This window comes from Triplophysa rosa, linkage group LG5, assembly GCF_024868665.1.
Source record: "Triplophysa rosa linkage group LG5, Trosa_1v2, whole genome shotgun sequence".
NCBI lineage: Eukaryota > Metazoa > Chordata > Actinopteri > Cypriniformes > Nemacheilidae > Triplophysa > Triplophysa rosa.
In genome coordinates this window covers 21,164,693-21,185,897 of record NC_079894.1, presented here as the reverse complement: position 1 = coordinate 21,185,897, position 21,205 = coordinate 21,164,693, and the positions used below count along the sequence as shown (strand labels likewise).

The 21,205-nt window shown below is 38.8% G+C and overlaps 1 protein-coding gene across 1 annotated transcript; it reads left to right on the top strand.

Annotated features, from left to right (window-relative positions):
• The first annotated feature begins 313 nt into the window (after positions 1 to 313).
• On the top strand, positions 314 to 20,932 carry atp1a2a (ATPase Na+/K+ transporting subunit alpha 2a). Its single transcript, XM_057335019.1, has 24 exons — positions 314 to 1,147; positions 3,839 to 3,934; positions 4,068 to 4,127; positions 4,498 to 4,701; positions 7,790 to 7,903; positions 7,995 to 8,129; positions 8,210 to 8,327; positions 8,431 to 8,699; positions 9,327 to 9,525; positions 9,904 to 10,013; positions 10,834 to 10,968; positions 11,115 to 11,194; positions 12,247 to 12,356; positions 12,435 to 12,610; positions 12,712 to 12,848; positions 13,162 to 13,312; positions 13,855 to 14,023; positions 14,576 to 14,730; positions 14,892 to 15,015; positions 15,381 to 15,526; positions 16,245 to 16,375; positions 16,492 to 16,593; positions 16,710 to 16,801; positions 17,100 to 20,932. The coding sequence occupies exons 1-24, from the start codon at positions 1,136 to 1,138 to the stop codon at positions 17,126 to 17,128; spliced, it is 3,054 nt and encodes a 1,017-aa protein (XP_057191002.1). The 5' UTR covers positions 314 to 1,135; the 3' UTR covers positions 17,129 to 20,932.
• Positions 20,933 to 21,205: the final 273 nt, after the last annotated feature.

Here is a 21,205-nt window from a genome sequence, read left to right as displayed (position 1 = left end):
GGGTGTGTTTACTTAACAAACGTACATAATACAGTCAAACCAAAATTGAAACAGGAACAAGTGAGTGCAGGACACAGTAGTTCATTTATGTAAGTGAGGATAGCAAAATAAAGTAAACTGTAACATATTATACCCCAAAATTCTTTATACAGTGGACTACCTGTCAAATTTATTCATACACTTTGGCCTGACCATGTTTTCCTTAAGATTTTTTTACTTTAATTGCTAATGCGGCTTTTTACACCACAGACTGAACAAAATGAAGCATTGCTTGTTAATAGGTTGCCCTAAACTGGTATTATCTCATTGCGTACTGTACTTAAATTTAACAGCTGACAGCTATTCAACCTAATCCATTACATAACTTTCTATCAAAGTTATCTGACATTATCAAGATGAATTTGTTCTGACACAGTTTTCATTTTCTATAAGATAAGATATAGCAAATAATATGGGAAATGTTGAAAGTGTTTGAATAAATTTTGGTTTGACTGTACGTAGCATTATGAATATAGCTTATCAATAGGCTTGACGCATGTTGATCTATACGATTAACCTAAAAAGAGAAAGACTAAAATTTGCCCTCCAAAGTAGTGAGTATCAAAGTCTGTATGATTTTTATGTAAGTGGTGTATGATGTCCGGGTACAGAAGGGGTCATGGAGCCACTAATCTCTCTGGTCAAGTTCTTAACAGATTTAGCACAGACATGACAGCAGTTCCCACAGTCTCAAAACGTGATTCAGATGTCAAAGCAAACCCTCAAGCCAATTGAGCATCAACAGATCATGATGACAGTGTTCGCCATCATTCAATCTTTTTCTGCCACCGGCTTAAATATTATTATCCTGTAAGTGTGCTTGTGATAGATAGGGGAATAAGGGGTAAAATGGTAGCAGGTGAAGGTTCGAAGAAATCCTCTGCTATGGGCATGGAGGGTGGGTGAGTGTGTGTAAGGGCAGGGGGTGGAAAGTGAGGCTCGGGTTACCCTCAGGCGCAAATCAAGGGAGAGAACAGGCTGTGTGTATGCATGTGTTATATGGGGGTATGTTACCTCCCAAAAAAGCCACCAGTGTCTTCCACACGTGGAAGAGAGTGGGAGAGATCCGTGTGTCAGTTATTCATTATCCGAGAACATGGGAAAAGGGGTGAGTGAGTTTTCTGTGCTGCTTCATCCGTTATTCTTTCTGTCTTTCTATGGCTTTCAGCTTGTCTGTCACACATTGTTATTAGTGCCATGTACACTTAAATAATGTATTAGTTTTGAATCTCTGGAATTTCTTTTGATACCATGCTTATGTAGAAATAGATTTATGTAGAAGAGACATTGGTCTTAGAAAAAGGACTGGAGATCTTCTCATGAAGAATTTGTTGGATTCACCAAAAATGTTGCATTTTAGGACAATTAAAATTAGATCAAAAGCTTGGCCTGGATGTGTGTCTGTCTAACTTTCCTTCATGCAGGCCTTCACCAGGGTGATTTGTTTTTCATTTGCTATAGCTTAAGGAGTAAAAGTAGGTTGATGCATTAATAACTCTGGGCCTTGCAAACATTTAGTTATTGAAAATTCTCAACAAGCATTGTGTGAACATTGCGTCATTGAATATTACCAGTGAGTGTTATCAGTGAATGTCACATTGTTGAACTTTGTATTATTGATCATCAACAGTGAAGGTTACACCATTGAGAGTTATATATGTGAATTAGAACGACATTGCAGTTAAACAATAAAAATGTCCCCCCTTTTTGAAACTTTTATATTTAAGATGTCATGTTCTCAGTACTGAATGTAGAAATCTGGGTCTAGCGCTGTTATAGTTAAATCTAAGTTGATTTGTATTGTAATTGAATATCAGACATAAAATTATTTAAATTCGGAGAATAAGCTACACGTTATTTCCACGATAATTGAAGTATATATACAGTAAAATTCCCACAGTAAAGGCATTCCTTAAGTATATAGCTATTGATATTTACTACATTTAAAAACATTAAACGTGATCTATTTCAAAAGAAGTCAAAACCTTGCTTTTTTTAAATAGCAGCTTTTTAAGCAGTTTTGAGCATGAAACAATAAGCAATGAGAATATTGTGTTTAGTGTTTAGTACAGTAGACTTGCTCAAAATAAAAAAGTATGATTTTTTTCATTTCAAATCATGACTAATTTAATGAGGTTCACTGCAGGAGAGGCTTCTACTTTTAAAATGTGTGTTTGGTGATTATCTGAATGTTGTTTCGCTGATATCCTGATGCTGTCATTGCTCGTAATGAGGGTAAGACTCTAATCTAGTAGGCTGACTGGAATTTAATTGGTAAAGAGGTTTGATTCAAGTAATGAAGGATCCTATTCAGTCCATGCGGTTCTGCCCATACACGTGTCTCGGACACACACAGTCACAGCTGAGTGACAGGACCAGGTGATTTTCATGACCCCCTGTTCTCCAGTACCTAGTGTGTCAGCACAAAGAGCACATTTAATGCTTGAACATTATGTTAGATGATCCAACTGCTGCTTATAGACTCATGTCACGTGTTTGATTACACTGTCAAATATCTGTCATACTTTCGTATAGCTTGACATATGTACTGTGAATTAGGCACTGGAGTCCAGTGTAAAAATTGTGTGCTACATAGTGTACATACTCGTGGGAACAAATACAAATGAGAGCTTATCTTAAAAGTGCTGTGTGTAATATTTTGGAGGATCTATTGACAGAAATGCAATATAATAGGTTATACATAACTATGTCTTTAGAGGTGTATAAAGACATGACATAATGGAGTGTTATGTTTTTTATTACCTTAGAATGAGTTATTTCTATCTACGTGTACATACACCACGGGTCCCCTTGCATGGAATTCGTCATGTTGCTTCTACAGCCATAAACGCACAAACTGCTCTACAGAGTGTGTTTCGTAAATAGCCTACGTTGTCTCTTTCGGGAAAGAAGCGAAAACATGATGACATCTTAGGGGCTTTTGCGTCTAAAACCACGTGGAAAACGCGAGCCGTGTCGCTTTCTCTAGTCAAATGACCCGCGGTGCGTGCGCGGCGCTCTGTAAAGTTGAAGTATTTCCATCTCGATACGATGCCGACACGCCTAGAAAAATGTGCGCGCATTTAAAATAACAAACGTGTGCGCAAAAAAGACGAAATGTGAATCGCCCCTTAGTCCTGTGTCAGCCACCGTAGTGCTTCGAAAGGGAGGGGTGGAGTGAGCCGTTGGTTGCAGTTCGCAACCTCACCGCAAGATGCCTTTACATTTCACACACTGGACCTTTAAATGTTTCTCTTTGACAGTAACAATAGTAAAGGAGAGTGAATGGAGACTCACCGTAAATGTTCCTCTCCTCAGAATCGTATCAAAAGTAATCATATATTTCTTATAGTGCCTTTTATTTCTCCTAAAGAAATTGCAAGCACACTTCCATTAAATACAGGGAAAAATGGGGTTTTGAAAAAGTAGTAGACATGAAACTATACTGGAAAATGTAACAGCACTGCAAATAATACAACTGCACACTTTTAGGACCAAATGTTGGTTTCTAGTTTATTGATTATCTAATATTTCCCATAAATGAAATTTGTCATTTTTTCTTATAATAACAGTAAAAGGGTTAAATGACTGATGAATGCAGTAATGGGGAAGAATCATAAGAGTCTCAGGACATTGATGTATGGTTTTATTTGTAATATACAGGAATAGATTTGCATCTCTAATAATGGCCACCAATGTTTTTTGCGTTCATAAAATTGGCTGGAAACATCTGAGACATCTGAGTCCCGTAACAGAGAAACCACAGAGCAATTCAATGTTTTCTCTCTTTGTCTTTCAGTACGGACATGAAGGCAGCCCTGAGGCTGCTCCAGCGGGAGAAAAGAGAAAGAAGAAAGAGAAGGATTTAAATGAGCTGAAGAAAGAGGTGTCGCTGGTACGTATCTGGACACGTGTGTACATGAGAGAAAACGATAGGTGTTTATCAAATAATGTGATGCATTTGAATGGTTTCAAATGGTTAGAAACATTGTTACTTGATATACATATGTATGTGTGTGTTTCTACAGGATGATCATAAACTGTCTCTAGATGAGATTAGCGCTCGCTATGGAGTTGACCTCACCACAGTGAGTCATCTTAACTTTGACCCCGACATTTGCAATAATGAATAGGATATTTTTTTTGATTGCAGTGACATTTTACCCACAAGCACATTTAAGCCATGCCGCTTTCATTTCATAAACTCTTCAACATCGTGGAAATGAAGCAAGGCTAACCATTTTCATGTTCAGTTTTAAATTAACCTCTAGCTGCTGGTCAGGTTGCACATTTCTCAGTCTGGTCAGGTTTGTGTTCAGCTGGTTTTCCAACCTGACCATCTAACAAGTGCCCAACCCCTTTAAAACCAAGTGCTAGTTTTGTTGCAAGCAAACCAGGCTGGTTTAAGCTTTTGTGTTGTTGCTGGGAATCTTGAGTAATTTTGATTCTTTCTCCCAGGGTTTGACCCAAAAGAGAGCGATGGAAATTCTGGCACGCGATGGTCCGAATACACTTACTCCGCCGCCTACCACACCAGAGTGGGTGAAGTTCTGTAAGCAGCTGTTTGGCGGTTTCTCTATCCTGCTGTGGATCGGTGCCATCCTGTGCTTTCTTGCGTACAGTATTCAAGCGGCCACCGCGGATGAACCCGTCAATGACAACGTGAGTGCACTTAACGCCCAACCAATGCCGATAAGATACAATGAGCCTTTTGAAGTGGTGGGTTTAAACCTGGGTCTTACATATTAGATAACTTCTGTAGTCATTGCAACCCAGCTGACTCTAAAATGCACAAGTTCTGTTTTTACAAATCTCTTGGCCACATAAAATTTCTGAAATCCTCATAGCTAAGCCGATTAAAAAACAAAATAAACAACAAAACAATGATCAGTCAAATGGGTTTCACTTCAAGGGAGGTGAATTAAAGTCTGCACATTTTAATAAGGTGAGCTGGGATGGTTGCTTTTGGTTCTGCATGCTGCTCTATATCTAGTATGATGAATGAGTCCCAGTTTGTGTACTGGGCTCCCAGCTGCTCGTGGGACAGTTCAGGGTCACTGATTAATGATCATGTGAAGCTCAACTGTGCACGCTCTTTATATGACGCTTTTCTGTATCACGATATGTGTATTCGTTTACACTGATATGTTTGTGTGTTAAAACAATGATTGTTTAAAAGCATTTGACCTTCATAGATTTTGAAAAATATTGTGCAGCTGTTTTGAAATGGAAGGATCAATTAAATATTATTTAAATAAATGAAAACAATTATTTACATTTACGCATTTGGCAGACGCTTTCATCCAAAGCGACATACATTGCATTGTATCATAAATTTGTTTCTGACTATATGTGCTACCCATGACCTTGGCATTGCTCTTACCACTGAGCCACAGGAAAGCTTTATAATTTAGTGACAGGTGGGTGCATATTTCTAGACACTTTCCTAGATGGGATAATAATGAGTTTTGCCCACCGATCACCTTAAATTGCTGTCTATCTCAGATGAGGTTTTACGCTTAAAATTTTTTTTTCATAGTCAGACAGCTTTCTACACACAAAATTTCATTGTATCAAAGCAGCTTTACAGTTATCATAGTCATTATTTACATACTGTATGTAAATAAGTAAATAAACAACATGTGTATGAAATATATATGTCATATTACTACAAAATACAAGTACATTGGCTGTACCAACCGCGTTGTCTAAATATCAAATCAAAATATCAAATATCAAAAAGTAGTCAACTAAAACGAATTAGTAAACACTGTACACATGTGATGCTTACTGTATAATAATTGTCTGTTTTAAAAGAAGATCATTTAAAAGAAGATAATGTTATTGATGGTACTATTAATAATGTTTATTGTAAATATAATGTCACGGCCGGCTCAAAGCCGTGGCAGAGGCAGACTACGAGCACAAGTTAAAGTAAAAAAGGTTTATTCACAAAATAAACATTAAAAAACATAATTAAATAAAAAAGGTTCCATTCGGAATAAAATAAAATAAGGACATAATTTGGTCCTAAACCAAACTATAAGCAAACACATAAGTAAGCTAGGGCTTAAAATAGGGCTCTAATTCTATTTAGATGTTCTGACCAAGTGTCACTAAAGACTACTACGTCATCTAAATAGACAGCACAACCCTTCAAACCTGCAATCACACGATTAAGCGCTGAAACGTGGCTGGAGCATTCCTCAAACCAAAACTCATCACCTTATACGAAAATAAACCTGATGGAATGAAAAATGCAGAGATTTATTGGGTTCTAGCTGTTAACGGCACCTGCCAATAGCCTTTAAGTAAATTAAATTTGCTAACATAGGTGGCAGATCCTACTTGGTCAATGCAATCCTCAATTCGTGGCAAAGGAAATGAGTCAGGTTTAGTTAGTGCGTTTACTTTTCTATAGTCTGTGCAAAACCTATAAGAGTCAGCAGCTTTATTAACCAGTATGCACGGAGATGCCCAACTGGAAAAAGAAGGCTCAGCCAACCCATTTTTCAATAAGTACTCAACCTCTGTCTCCAACTTGCATCGTTTATTCATAAGCACACGGTAATATTGCTGACGAACATGGTTTAGAGTCCCCCACATCAATATCATGTTCAATTAAATTGGTCTGTGTAGGAGTATCTGGAAAAAGACACACATGCTCATTAATTAAAAGAGTCATATCAGAACAATGCTCTTCGGGAAGGTGCCCCAACATAACACTCAAATTTCCAAGGAATTCTGTGTTTTTTAATAAGCCTTGGGTAACAGATTCGCCAGGATCCAGCTCCTCATCAGCAGCTTGCCCAGACGGAACAAAGTCAGAAGATGCTATATCCTCTGAACCAGCCAAAAGTACAGGTTTCACTTGAGAACCCCCTGGATCCCCAACAGATAAAACAAAGTTGGCATTGTCAACAACATTACGTGTATAATAAGGATTCAAAAGATTGACATGACAAACACGGGTCTTCTTATCTCCTAATTCAACCCTGAAACCTGACGTAACGCCGTATAAGGGCCAACAAACTGCTTGAAAAGGAGTCTAGGGGTATAATTGTCGCTTCTGGTGCGGGAGATCCCGGGTTCAAATCCTGGACGAGCCGCCATATTTGTCACGGCCGGCTCAAAGTCGTGGTAAATGAGGGAGACTACGAGCACAAGTTAAAATGAAAAAGGTTTATTCACAAAATAAACATTAAAAAACATAATTAAATAAAAAAGGTTCCATTCAAAATAAAATAAAATAAGGAAATTGTCCTAAACCAAACTATAAGCAAACACATAAGTAAGCTAATCCATAAACAAAATGACTAAACAAAACAAAAGGCCAACCCAAATTAGAACAAAGGCCAAACAAAGGGGCAACAGACAAAATGCCGCCCTGGTCTTCGGGAAGCTCCCCTCTTTTAAAGTTCTTCAACGGTGTCTTGAATTCTCCGTACAAAAAGTCCCACCCCCTCCGCCAGCTGAAGAGGGCTGGTCCACAAGCACGTCACAATAAGTTATAATATACCTGACAAGTTTTGTAATACCATAAAGTATTCATAAAATGTACATTTACCCTTTGTAAGAAAAAAATAGTCTAATGTAAAAAATCTAAAAAAAATTAGTCTCTAAAAATGCACAACATGGCATGTAAATATTTCCTTGGTTCTTTGTGGGATTAGATAAATGAAACGCATCATTCAATATAATAGACGTAGATTTCAACCCTCAGACTTTTCTCTGTCTGTCTTTACTGCAGTTGTATCTGGGTGTGGTGCTTTCCGCTGTGGTCATCGTCACTGGCTGCTTTTCCTATTATCAAGAAGCCAAAAGTTCCCGGATCATGGAGTCTTTTAAAAACATGGTGCCTCAGGTCAGTGTGAAAGCTGCAATCTGAGAACATCCAAGAAGGTCACTGACTATCACAAATTCTTGTACTTTATGTACTGTTCTTGTTCTTTTAGCAAGCTATGGTGATCCGTGATGGAGCGAAACTTGAGATCAATGCAGAGGAGGTGGTTCAGGGAGACCTGGTGGAGATCAAGGGTGGAGACAGAATCCCAGCAGACCTTCGGATCATCTCCTCCAGCGGATGCAAGGTAGAGAGAGATGACAGAGACAGATATGAAGAGACACATCTTAATTCAACCCTTATGTAAAAGAACATTCTCTTCCTCAGGTGGATAACTCCTCTCTCACGGGAGAATCAGAACCTCAGACCCGCTCTCCACAAAGCACACATGAAAATCCCCTGGAGACCAGAAACATCTGCTTCTTCTCCACCAACTGTGTGGAAGGTCAATCATTATTTTATCCCGTATCCATCCTCTGCAGACTGTTGTTCCGTGATCACTTTGACACAATAATTTGTTAATATATGTTTTGTGTGTGTTTGTGTAGGTACAGCCCATGGTATAGTCATCAACACAGGCGATCACACAGTGATGGGCCGCATTGCGTCTTTAGCCTCAGGTCTGGAAGTGGGTCAGACCCCCATCAACAGGGAGATCGAGCACTTCATTCACATCATCACGGGCGTGGCCATCTTCCTAGGCGTGTCATTCTTCATCCTGTCTATCATCCTGGGCTACAGCTGGTTGGAGGCCGTCATTTTTCTTATCGGCATCATCGTTGCCAATGTCCCTGAAGGGCTGCTCGCCACTGTTACTGTGAGACACATTTATATTCTTTTTCATTTCTTTTGATTTTCCTCACTCTTGCGTCTATATTTCTGTCCTTTGTGGCTGTTTGGTTTCTCTATCTCGCCAACACTTTCAAAAAAAAAAAATCTCATAATTGACTCACCCTCTTGTCATTTTAGTATGACTTTCTTCTGCAGAACACAAAAGAACATATTTTGAAGAACGTTGGTAAACGAACAACAACGGTACCTATTGACTTGCATTGGTTTTGGGTGCGTTGGTTTTGCTTTACAATAGAAGTGAATGGGCACTGCCCTTGTTCGGTTACTGACATTCTTCAAAATATATTCTTTTGTTTTCTGCAGAAGAATTAAAGTCATGCAGATTTGAAATGACAAGTAGGTGAGTAAACGGTGGCAGAATCTTCATTTTTGGGTAAACCATCCCTTTAAAAACAAATTTTTAAGGTCACAATATACTTTGTATGTAAACATTATTGATCACTTAAAAGCACCATAATCGCTTTTTTGGCTTAGCAAAATGCATATGGTCAATTCTTATAGCAAAATGCATATGGTCAATTCTTATATTCTCTCTCTCTCTCTCTCTCTCTCTCTCTCACTCTCTCGCTCTCTCTCTCACTCGCTCTCTCAGGTGTGTTTGACTCTAACAGCCAAGCGTATGGCTCGTAAGAACTGCCTGGTGAAGAATCTTGAAGCCGTTGAGACTCTGGGTTCCACATCCACCATCTGCTCCGATAAAACTGGAACTCTGACTCAGAACCGCATGACTGTTGCTCACATGTGGTTCGACAACCAGATCCTTGAGGCTGATACTACTGAGGACCAATCAGGTTAGAATGCATTACAGACACATCTGATTAGGTCACCAGTCAAGTTGCTTTCAGTGCAGACAGAACAAGTACTTGTTGCTGGAAACTTGTTGCATCGTCCCTGATGATGTAGGAATCTGAGCTTCTAACACAAAAGGTTTCAGTGTCAATTACAAATTCTAATCACAGTTCTGCTGGGCATTGTTCTTAAGCGAGACACTTTACCTTTGATATCTGGGGATATTGTCCCTTTAATTAACGATGATTGAAAATCAATGCCAGTGTTTTGGATGTATTTAAAACGAAATAAATAATTTCCCTAAACATATTCTTACATATTTTTGGGTACACTGGATCAAATCCTTTTTTTTTGTTTTATGTCTGTGTGTGCACATATAGGCTGTGGGTTCGATAAAAGCTCTCCAACTTGGTTCTCCCTATCCCGAGTGGCAGGGCTCTGTAACCGTGCTATCTTCAAACCTGGACAAGACGACATACCTGTTCGCAAGGTACTTACATGAAAAGTTTATCTGTTGGACATTTGTGTGCGTGAGGTGTAATTTTATGTTTTCTTCTAAGCCACCAGGGACAGCAAAACGAATAACACAAATTATTATATATTATATAAAACTTTAAAAGGATAGTTCACCCAAAAATGAAAATTCTGTCATGAATTACTCACTCTAGTTGTTCCAAATCTGTGTAAATTTTGTTGTTTGGTTGAACACAGAAAAAGATGGACGAATGCTTGTAAACAAATAGTTATTGGCCCCTATTGACTACCATAGTAGGAAGAATTACAATGGTAGTCAAAAATGCCCCAGAACTGTTTGCTGTCCTACATTCTTCAAAATATCTTCTTTTGTGTTCAACAAATTATGGTAGTCAATTGGGTCCAAGAACTGTTTGGTTACAAGCATTCTTCCAAATATCTTTCTCTGTGTTCCTCAGAACAAAGAACAGATCTGTACAGATCTGGAACAACTCGTAGGTGAGTAAATGATGACAGAATTGTTATTTTTGGGTAAACTATCCCTTTGAGCACTATTTGGTGCTCAGGGGCAGTCGTGGCCTAATGGTTAGAGAGTCGGACTCGTGACCAGAAGGTTGCGGTTCGATTCTCAGGGCCGGCGGGTAACGACTGAGGTGCCCTTGAGCAAGACTACTCTCTGGATGGGTTAAATGCAGAGGTCACATCTCGGGTATGGGTCACCATATCTGACTAATAGGTCACTTTCACAATTAGTGATGTAGAATAGCAAACTATACCTTTGAAAACTTGTTTAAATATTTATAGTGACTTGTGTGTGTCTATGTGTGTGTTTGTAGAGGGACACATCAGGTGACGCATCAGAATCTGCTCTACTAAAGTGTGTTGAGCTCTCATCCGGCAGTGTTGAAACACTCAGACAAAACAACCCTAAAGTAGCGGAAATCCCGTTCAACTCAACCAACAAATACCAGGTACAGTACATGTGCACAGTCAAAAAACATATCTGCTGTAGGACAACTAAGTCTCTTTTAACTTTAGCAAATGCCTCTTTTAAACATGAAATACTTTGGTTAGTGATACAGATGTTATTAAATTTCTCTTTTTCTCTTTTTCTCAGCTGTCTGTTCATGAGTCGGAGGACAGTCCCACTGGGCATCTGCTTGTGATGAAGGGAGCACCGGAGAGAATTCTGGACATGTGAGCAATATCAGATCTCAATACAGGACCGTACCTCAGAGATGACGTGTATAGGCCAACCTGGAAGTTAGCGCTGCACTGGTTCCCTCGACCAAAAGGCTATGTATTTTCCTAAAGACTTTTGGAAGATCGCAAAATATAAGATCTGTTATTAACAAAGATTTATGATGTTTACAAGTTTTGTCTATCAATTTAATCTTTACAAATGTCTTACATTTATTACTTTTGAAGCCTAAATAAAATCGCCAGAAGTAAAAAGCTAACATGAGGCTATAAACAGACTGCACTATGGTCGCTCGATATCAACGTCACCACCAACAAGTCTCTGACAACTTTTTTAAACTTTATTAAAACTTGTTTCCTGGTAATTAATTACTCTGTGAATGAATCTCCATCCCCGTTTTTAGAGATTTGTGTCCATGTTACATTGTTTATGAAATTTATTTGCGCTATAACGTCTAACGTCCCCGCCGAAGGATATAGCCGCTTTTAGCAACTTGTATAACTGGTGTGTTTTATGTTATAGATTAAAATGTGAAAATATTTATAGGTTTTGTTAACCATAGACCTTATTTTAGGCAATTTACCAAAAACCCATTAAAAAAAAACATACACTTTGTGGCGGTGGAAGTGCTAAAATGTTAACTCGCTTCCGCGGTTTGCATACAAAAATATGTCTTCTCTGCGCTACTCTATACAGTAAATACAGTCCATATATAAAACATGGATAACAATCCTTATCATTATTTAGCAATAGTTCCAGTCTTTGATGATTGTTAATATAGGAAATGAACAGCAGTGTGATGCTGTCTACTGTCATAACGCACATACTGTATTAAAACATTATCCTTAATCAATAACTGCGCTGTTTATTTATCATAATTATGATTTTTTTATTACCAGCTGTAATCATTAACATAAATACATATAAAATACATGATGCCATAAAATTCTATTTTATTTACTATACTTAATACATGTTGACTATTGACAATAGTCGATCACAATTTTTATTGCTGATCAATAGTGATTATTGATCTTTTGTAATGCAGGTGCAGTACCATCATGATCAGTGGTCAAGAATTACCACTGGACGACAACTTGAAAGACGCATTTCAAGGAGCCTACATTGAGTTGGGTGGACTGGGCGAGAGAGTTCTGGGTAGGTTCCTACTCCTTTTATCCCTCACTTCCTCCTTTCCATCCATCAATCCATCCATAATTCTCTGCCTTTCTCCAGGTTTCTGTCACCTATATCTTTCGACCTCTCAGTTTCCAAGTGGATTTGCGTTTGATACTGATAATGTGAATTTCCCCATCAATCAGCTCTGTTTTCTGGGCTTAATGTCTATGATCGATCCTCCCCGAGCCGCAGTACCAGACGCTGTGGGCAAATGCCGCTCTGCTGGCATTAAGGTATTCAAGATTCCATCTATCCCTTCACAGTGAAGCGTTAACTTTGGCTGAACTTTATTCAGTCGCTCCCTCTCAAAAGTGACCGAAATCCTTTTGAACAGGTTATCATGGTAACGGGTGACCATCCCATAACAGCCAAGGCCATCGCTAAAGGTGTCGGCATCATCTCGGAGGGCAATGAGACGGTGGAAGATATTGCAGAGAGACTTAATATACCTCTGAGCCAAGTCAACCCACGGTCTGTGTGTGCATCTGTCTGTTTGCTGGAGAGCGTGGGTGCATATGTGTGTCCGTGTGAAAATCTATTTAAATGGATGTTTATTTTGAATGGGTCTGCTTTTATTGCTTCATCATAATGGTGTGTGTGTGTGTGTGTGTGTGTGTGTGTGTGTGTGTGTGTGTGTGTGTGTGTGTGTGTGTGTGTGTGTGTGTGTGTGTGTGTGTGTGTGTGTGTGTGTGTGTGTGTGTGTGTGTGTGTGTGTGTGTGTGTGTGTGTGTGTGTGTGTGTGTGTGTGTGTGTGTGTGTGTGTGTGTGTGTGTGTGTGTTTCAGAGACGCTAAGGCTTGTGTGGTTCATGGTTCAGACCTGAAGGACATGAGCTCTGAATATCTGGACGATGTTCTGAGGCACCACACGGAGATTGTGTTTGCCCGCACTTCACCTCAACAAAAACTCATAATCGTGGAGGGCTGCCAGAGACAGGTGTGTGCGAAAGTTAACATATAGGAGAGCTTTCATAAAATACAACTGATTTACATGTTGCAGGCCAAACTGAAATATCAAGTCTTAAAATAAAACTATTATTTTACTAAAAAGCGACGCATCAAAACATTGCTCTGTTTGAGCTTTCTTATCTAACCAATTGTGTAGGTTCGCTGTGCTTGTCCAACCACGTGTTTGAAGAAACCTGTTTAAAGAGAATCATTTACCTATCTAGTTCAATTTAGTGACGCTCATGATGCAGAAATTCACATACGCACACATCACACTGTGCACACACACACATTAAAGGAGTACTTCACTTCAAAATAAGCCCCCATTGACTTTCCATAGTAATTTTTATTCCTATGGAAAGTCAATGGGGACTTATTTTAAAGTGAACTACTCCTTTAACGCACCCCACATAAATATTCATAGTAAAGCGATAGTTCACCCAAAATAAAAATTCTTTCATCATTTATTCACCCTCCCGATTGGCAGACTGATTTTTGACTCTGATTCTGATTGACTGACCTTGGCTCCAGGGTGCTATAGTGGCAGTGACAGGTGATGGGGTGAATGACTCTCCCGCTTTGAAGAAGGCTGACATTGGTGTTGCCATGGGAATCGCGGGCTCAGACGTCTCCAAGCAGGCTGCTGACATGATCCTGCTGGACGACAACTTTGCCTCAATTGTTACTGGAGTGGAGGAAGGTGAGAGAGAGAGAGAGAGAGAGAGAGTGAAGTGGAGGAGTGTTAACACCAACTATCAAGACAAGAACAGTGAAAATAAAACATAAGCGGGAAATACTGAATAATGTATTCTAAGCCATTTGATAGTCTTGTGCTCCCCTAAAGCTTGTGTTTAGCTCATGTTTGTGGCGAGAATTTCAAAATGTATTGTATTCATAGCACACATTTGAGACCAATTGGTGTTTGATATCAGTGATGTTTTATGGTGCCAGATAACATACAGAAATATAACACAGGTAATATTTATATTCTATACTTTATGTATACATACAGTATATATTTTGGGGGTTTGACAGCCATGGTCACGATAATGACAGTTTTTTGGGTGAACTAATTCCTTACATGCATTTTTAATGCAATATTTACTTAAGTGTTGTTAAATTAATCTGTTTCACATTTTGGAAGCAAATTAGCAGGACATGTAAACCAAAAGCATAAAACAGTATGTTTTGTGTTTATTTTGTAAAGATATTAAAATCTTTTCCCCTTTCCATTTCTTTCGCCACATCTTAGGTCGCCTGATTTTTGATAACCTGAAAAAGTCAATTGCGTACACACTTACCAGTAACATCCCTGAGATCACACCCTTCCTGCTCTTCATCATCGCCAGCGTGCCGTTGCCCCTGGGCACCGTCACCATCCTCTGCATCGACCTGGGCACTGACATGGTGAGATATACACTCTCACACATGTGCGTTCAGTCACACTTCCACTTCGTGTCAAGTGTGATATCACCCTCGGGCACCAGACATAAAATCTCTGTCACCCACACACATAAAATCTCTGTCTGCAGGACAAAATAGCAACTCTTTCTCTCTCCGTCTCTCAGGTTCCTGCAATCTCTCTGGCATACGAGTCTGCAGAGAGTGATATTATGAAGCGTCAGCCCCGAAACCCTAAAACTGACAAACTGGTGAATGAGAGGCTCATCAGCATGGCTTACGGGCAAATCGGTATGTCTCGTGCGAACTTGCATGCAAACATCACCCAGCACGAACACATTGCCTTTATAACCGTTATGCTTCTGTACCTCGTAGTGTGAGGAGCTGCAGATAAAATACTTTAACATACCTAAAAAATAGCTTTTCACGCTCCGGGGGTTTACAAGTATTTATGGAGAAGTCATTTTTTGTGAATGTGCATGTGTTTATCTCTGTATAGGCGTTTAGGTATCTGTCTGTCGGAAAGGTTTTACCTACATAGTGGATAACAAATACCCCCACAAGGGGGGGGGGGGGGTTAGTGTTAAAATTCTATTAGGGCAGTATATCAACTTTAGAGTAATGGAAAGTCCCGACCCGATCATGTGTTTGTGTAGGTATGATCCAGGCACTTGGAGGTTTCTTTACCTATTTTGTGATCATGGCTGAGAATGGTTTCTTGCCCTCATGGCTGTTGGGGATTCGGCTGGACTGGGATGATCGTACAGTGAACGACCTAGAAGATGCCTATGGACAGCAATGGGTACATACACACACGTTCAAAGATGTTCTTGGCACAGTGCAATGCAACTAGATACCTAAAATGTTAAATCCTACAAATCCAAGATGTAGATCCAGTTCACTGGTCCTCACACTAACCGAAAGACAGTCAACTCTAACTGTAAGTTACGAAAACACTTCTACTCGACCATGAGGGAGATACAAATCATTTTATACTTCAGCACCCTATGTCTTTACATATGAATAATTTAAACCATGAACATAATCAGCTTAGCTAATGAATATTAATTAGGTAACATGATGTTCGCCTAATAGCTACAGTAATCTGTGCAAGTGATGTTAAATTATGCTATACTGCATTCATTCAGTCCAATGCTGAAGTGACACTGTGTCTGCACACGGCGCGATGCGTCACGACAAAAGACAATAGAACGCATTAGAACCCATTATCATTTTGTCCACACTGGATGCGGCGTGACGAGACAATCCCATTAGAACAAGCCGTGTGTCAGGTCGCATTGCGCCGGTCACGTCTGGCGTAGACACGGTGTACCAGGTTGCCAGGAAAAAAATTGTAATTTTTTTGTTCTTTTGAACACAAAAGAAGATGTTTTGAAAAATGTAGTAAAGCAAACAGTTCTGGGGCACTTTTGACTTTTGAAAGTCAACTTTGAAATGTGTGTTCATGTATCTATCAAACAGCTCATAGAATAAATAGAAGATTTCTGTATTTGTTACAGACTTACGAGCAGCGCAAGGTCATTGAGTTCACCTGTCACACCTCATTCTTCATCAGCATTGTCGTGGTGCAGTGGGCTGACCTCATCATCTGCAAGACGCGAAGGAACTCCGTCTTCCAGCAGGGCATGACGTGAGTCTGTGTTTGTGTGTCTGCGTCATTGTGTTTGTGTGCCCGTGCTTGTGAATGCAGGGTGGCATTTGCATACATCTCTGTAAAATGCTGCTGTCTGACATTTGTTCTTGTAGGAATAGGATTCTCCTTTTTGGCCTGTTTACAGAGACAGCTCTGGCAGCCTTCCTGTCCTATTGTCCTGGTATGGACATTGCCCTTAGGATGTACCCACTCAAGTAAGACATACACAAACACGCAGTCTATAAACTTCTCTATATTCCGCTCCCCGGAGGAGCTTATTTTCTTCTTCTTTTTTTCACCTTTCTCCTTTACTATTCTTTGGCTTTTGCAGGATTATGTGGTGGTTCTGTGCTTTCCCGTACAGTCTCCTAATCTTTGTGTATGACGAGATCCGTAAATTAATCCTGCGCCGAAATCCTGGAGGTGAGCAAAGCACAGATGTTTACAAAAACAATTTCCGGAGCCTTCAGAACTTGTCAAAAACGTACATCTATGTTTTAATACAGAGATTTTGTTCCCATGTGAAAAAAATTTAAACTTAAGCTTAAAGGAGGTGTCTGATGATATTAGGGTCGGGTGCAGCTATAGTTTATCAACATGACTATTTTACTTTAAAACTCAAGAAAACATTACAATAATATTATTAATCAATAACTCCTCAGTGTATATATTAGCAATTTAAGTTTTCTAATACTTTGCCTGCTTTCTCTTTTATTTTTAGGTTGGGTGGAAAAAGAGACCTACTATTAACAAGCAAATAATGTGCAATCTCTCCCTCTCTCTCTCTCTCTCTCTATGTATGTGTGATGTTACATCCATAGACATATGTTTACAATATGTATTTTCTGAATGTCACTATTTGTTATAATTTGATTTACAACCAAAAGTCTTCTGCATATTTAAATTTCAACTTTTTTGCTGTGAATTTACCGCCTTTCTTTTGCTATTTGTTCTTTTTTTCAAGTTTGCTCTTTGTGTGTGAAATGTAGTACAACTTTGGTTCAAATTACAGTGCCCTCCACTATTATTGGCACCCTTGGTAAATAGCAGTGTTGGGAATATCGCATTACAAAAGTAACGATATTACAGTAATATATTAGTTTTTGCTGTAACGCAGTAATATAACGCATTACTAATAAAATGTGGGTAATATTATACCCGTTACAATCTCAGTAACGCACGTTACCACCAACGTATTTACCACCTGAAATTCTTACCAACACATTCCATTCCCAAAAATATATTTTACCATATATTTAACTCGAGTATTTAAACACGTCAGAAAACCCCGACTGTGGGCACTCGACAACGCATTGTCCGCCTTAAGTTTAGAGCTTGTTAATCGACATCACGCCATGTTGAATGTTGCGCTATCTTGGGAGGATGGCTGCTAGTGCGTTCAATGCAGTGTTTTGTTTTTCTAGTTTAATTAGGAAATATAACTATGGTAGGTCGGTCTTGCTGTGTTAAAAACTGCAATAGCATTACGCAGAGTTGCTCAGGAAAAGCCCATGGTTCTTTCACTTTCGATTTCTCCATATATCAAACAAAACAAGTAACGGTACATATCAAAACAATAATAGCAGTGTTTCCTCCCAAGATGGCAGTGCCACAGCAACATGCAACATAGGGCGTGACGTCAGCTTCACATTCTCTATTGTCAAACTAGTATTAGTTTTGCAGAAAGTTTGTTTAATTAACATTTTTTTATATTGCGGTAGTCCATGTATATTACCTGATACAGACATTGACACTCGAATACTAAAGTATTAATTCCTGCAGTGCATTGTTTTCACTGGCATTGTAGACAGGCATTGTAGGGGCAGTTGTGGCCTAATGGTTAGAGAGTTGGACTCGTGACCAGAAGGTTGCCGGTTCGATTCCCAGGGCCGGCGGGTAACAACTGAGGTGCCCTTGAGCAAGGCACCTTACCCTTACTTGCTCCCCGGGCGCTGCAGTGATAGCTGCCCACTGCTCCGGGGGTACGTGTGTTCACTACTCTCTGGATGGGTTAAATGCAGAGGTCACATTTCGTTGCCTTGTACCTTCGTACATGTGCAATGACAATAAAATTGAATCTAAATCTAAATCTAGACAGGCATACGGTTATAGCCTACAGGTATTTGCCGATTGGTTGATGCGGTGTTTGTCCTGCCCCTCCTGATTGGATGGCCGAGTAAAAAGTGACATTGATGAGCACAATCATTATGCATTAACACTTCGCCCTCCACTGGATGTACAATGAGCAATACTCTATATTTTAACGTTTTCGAATGCATACTCTGCTGAAAAAGCGATAGAAACCATCACATAAATTTTACTGAATTTAATAGTTATGATGGGAATTTTATCGGTTGTAATGGAAACAAAAGTCTCTACTGGTATGTGTTGGGTTCTGTTGACGAGGCCATTAATCATACTCAAATAATGTCCAAAACACACTACAAAAAAGGTATTTAATGAAACCTAATGGTTTCCAATAGAGTTATAATGGAAACCATTAGAATTTCTGTGGTGGGTTTTTTCAGCAGGGTAGTCATACTTTTGTGGTTATTTTGGTTAAAGTAACTCAGAAGTAACGCAAACGTATTGTAGGGTAGTGTGGTGTAACATTACAATTCAAAGACAGTAATGTTGTATCATAACTAATTACTTTTAAATGACAGTAACTAGTCATATATAATTTATTACATTTTGGAGGTAACTTTCCCAACACTGAATATGAGCAAAGAAGGCTATCACAATGGGTAAAACCAAAGAATATAGTTCTGATGTGCAGTAAAAGATTGTTGAGCTACACAAAAAAGAAAGTGGGTTTTAAAAGGAAATGGTTGAAACAATAAACATTCCCATTTCCAACATCAGGGCAATATTTAAGAAATTTTAATGGACTGGAGATGTCGCAAATCTGCCTGAAAGAGAATGTGTGTCTATATTGCCTTAATGCACAGCAAAGAGAATATTTTGAGTGGTCAAAGACTTTTCAAACATCACAGATAGAGAATTGCAGAAATTAGTTGAATTTTAGTGTCAGAAAAAATTGAATACAAACAAACGAAAACTGCACCTCCATCACCACAAGTTGTTTGGGACATTGTTCAAGAAACAAATCTGCTCTCTTGCAAAAATAAACTCCACCATATTAATCTGCCATACTGCTTAAGTTTATTAAGTTCATGAACTGAATTCAACCAGGACTGGGGTCTATGGCCATATGAAATGAAAAAGAGGGTTTTTTTGCAGCAATAACACAAGATAGTTTGGTCTTGTTTTGTGCACACATAAAAAAGTGTTAAATATACCACCAGATCTTCATTGTTGTGAACCTGTTTTTATACCAGAGGTTCTGGACATCTTGATCAGATACATGGCATCGTGTATTATATCAAACCAGCAGATATAAAATCAGAAATATTATAATGGGTCGTGGTTAGATCTTCCATCAGCACATTGGTTCAAAACAAACATCCTAATCAACAAAAAATGGGTCACTGAACACAAAATCAAGATCCTGCCATAGCCGTTCCCTGACCTGAACCCTACAGAACATGATTGGGATGAACTGAAAAAGAGGGAGCACCAACATTTGAAGGATGTGGAGAAATTCTTTATGGAGGAATGACTTGTGTGACTCTCAATGTATTCTCAAACCTCATCAGACTGAAAAGAAAACCCTCTGGGCTGTTTTTCTTATAAATTGAGGTTGCGGAGTGAATTAAATACAAGGAAGCCAATAATTGTGGCCAACATGTATGGAAGAAAAAAACATTTTTACAATGTGATATTCCCCCTACTTCACATTGTTTTCATTCAATCAAATGCTGTAATTTGGAAGATTTTTTAAATAAAAGATCAAAAGGAGAAACAATGCAGATTTATTTTTACAGCATGCCTTTGCTCATATTTACCAAGGGTGCCAAGAATAGGAGGGCACTGTATATTTGTTAGTTTATATGCCTTGTAAGCTTTGATTCATACTTTTTGGTTTACTTAATCCTTATTAAAATTTTATCGCAGTGTTACTAAACTTTCTACTGAACTACTACAATTTAAAGCCTCTTATTTTGTCATCTTGTTTAATACAAAACAAATTACCTATAAAGTTGCATAAATACCTCAATAATAATAATTTGTTACATTTATATAGCGCTTTTCTGGACACTCAAAGCTCTTTACATTGAAGGGGGAATCTCCTCAACCACCAATATGCAGCATCCACCTGGATGATGTGACGGCAGCCATATTGCACCAGAACGCCCACCACACACCAGTTTATTGGTGGAGAGGAGACAGAGTTATGAAGCCAATTTGTACATATGGGGATGATTAGGAGGCCATGACGTATAGAGGCGAATTTGGCCAGGATGCCGGGGTTACATCCCTACTCTTATTCGAAGGACATCCTGGGATTTTTAATGACCCGAGAGAGTCAGGAGCGCGGTTTAACGTCTCATCCAAAGGACTTCTGCTTCTGACTGTTGACTGACATGCTTTGTCTATATTCACTTTGTGAAACCCTTTATAAAATGTTGTCTTATTTCCTAATTTGTGGTTTCTAAGAGATTTTATATCATTTGATTAGGCTTTTTCTAGTATGCTTATAACCACAAAACCCCATTCAACAAAATAACACGCAACACACACTCAACAGTATATACAAGACCTTTAAATTATTCAATAATTTTGACAAATATACAAAGATGAACCGTTTTCATAGCTTAATTTGATTATGCTTGACTTGAACTGTCAAAAATCTTTATTATAACTCAGTGATAACTCTTCACACTGTATTATATATTTATATTAAAATATATTAAATATATTCAC

What these genes read in the sequence shown, in the direction of transcription:
- atp1a2a (XM_057335019.1), top strand. An exon ending in TCGACCTGGGCACTGACATG is followed by an intron (nt 14,731 to 14,891) that starts GTGAGATATACA and finishes TCCGTCTCTCAG; the next exon opens with GTTCCTGCAATCTCTCTGGC. An exon ending in ATGCCTATGGACAGCAATGG is followed by an intron (nt 15,527 to 16,244) that starts GTACATACACAC and finishes TATTTGTTACAG; the next exon opens with ACTTACGAGCAGCGCAAGGT.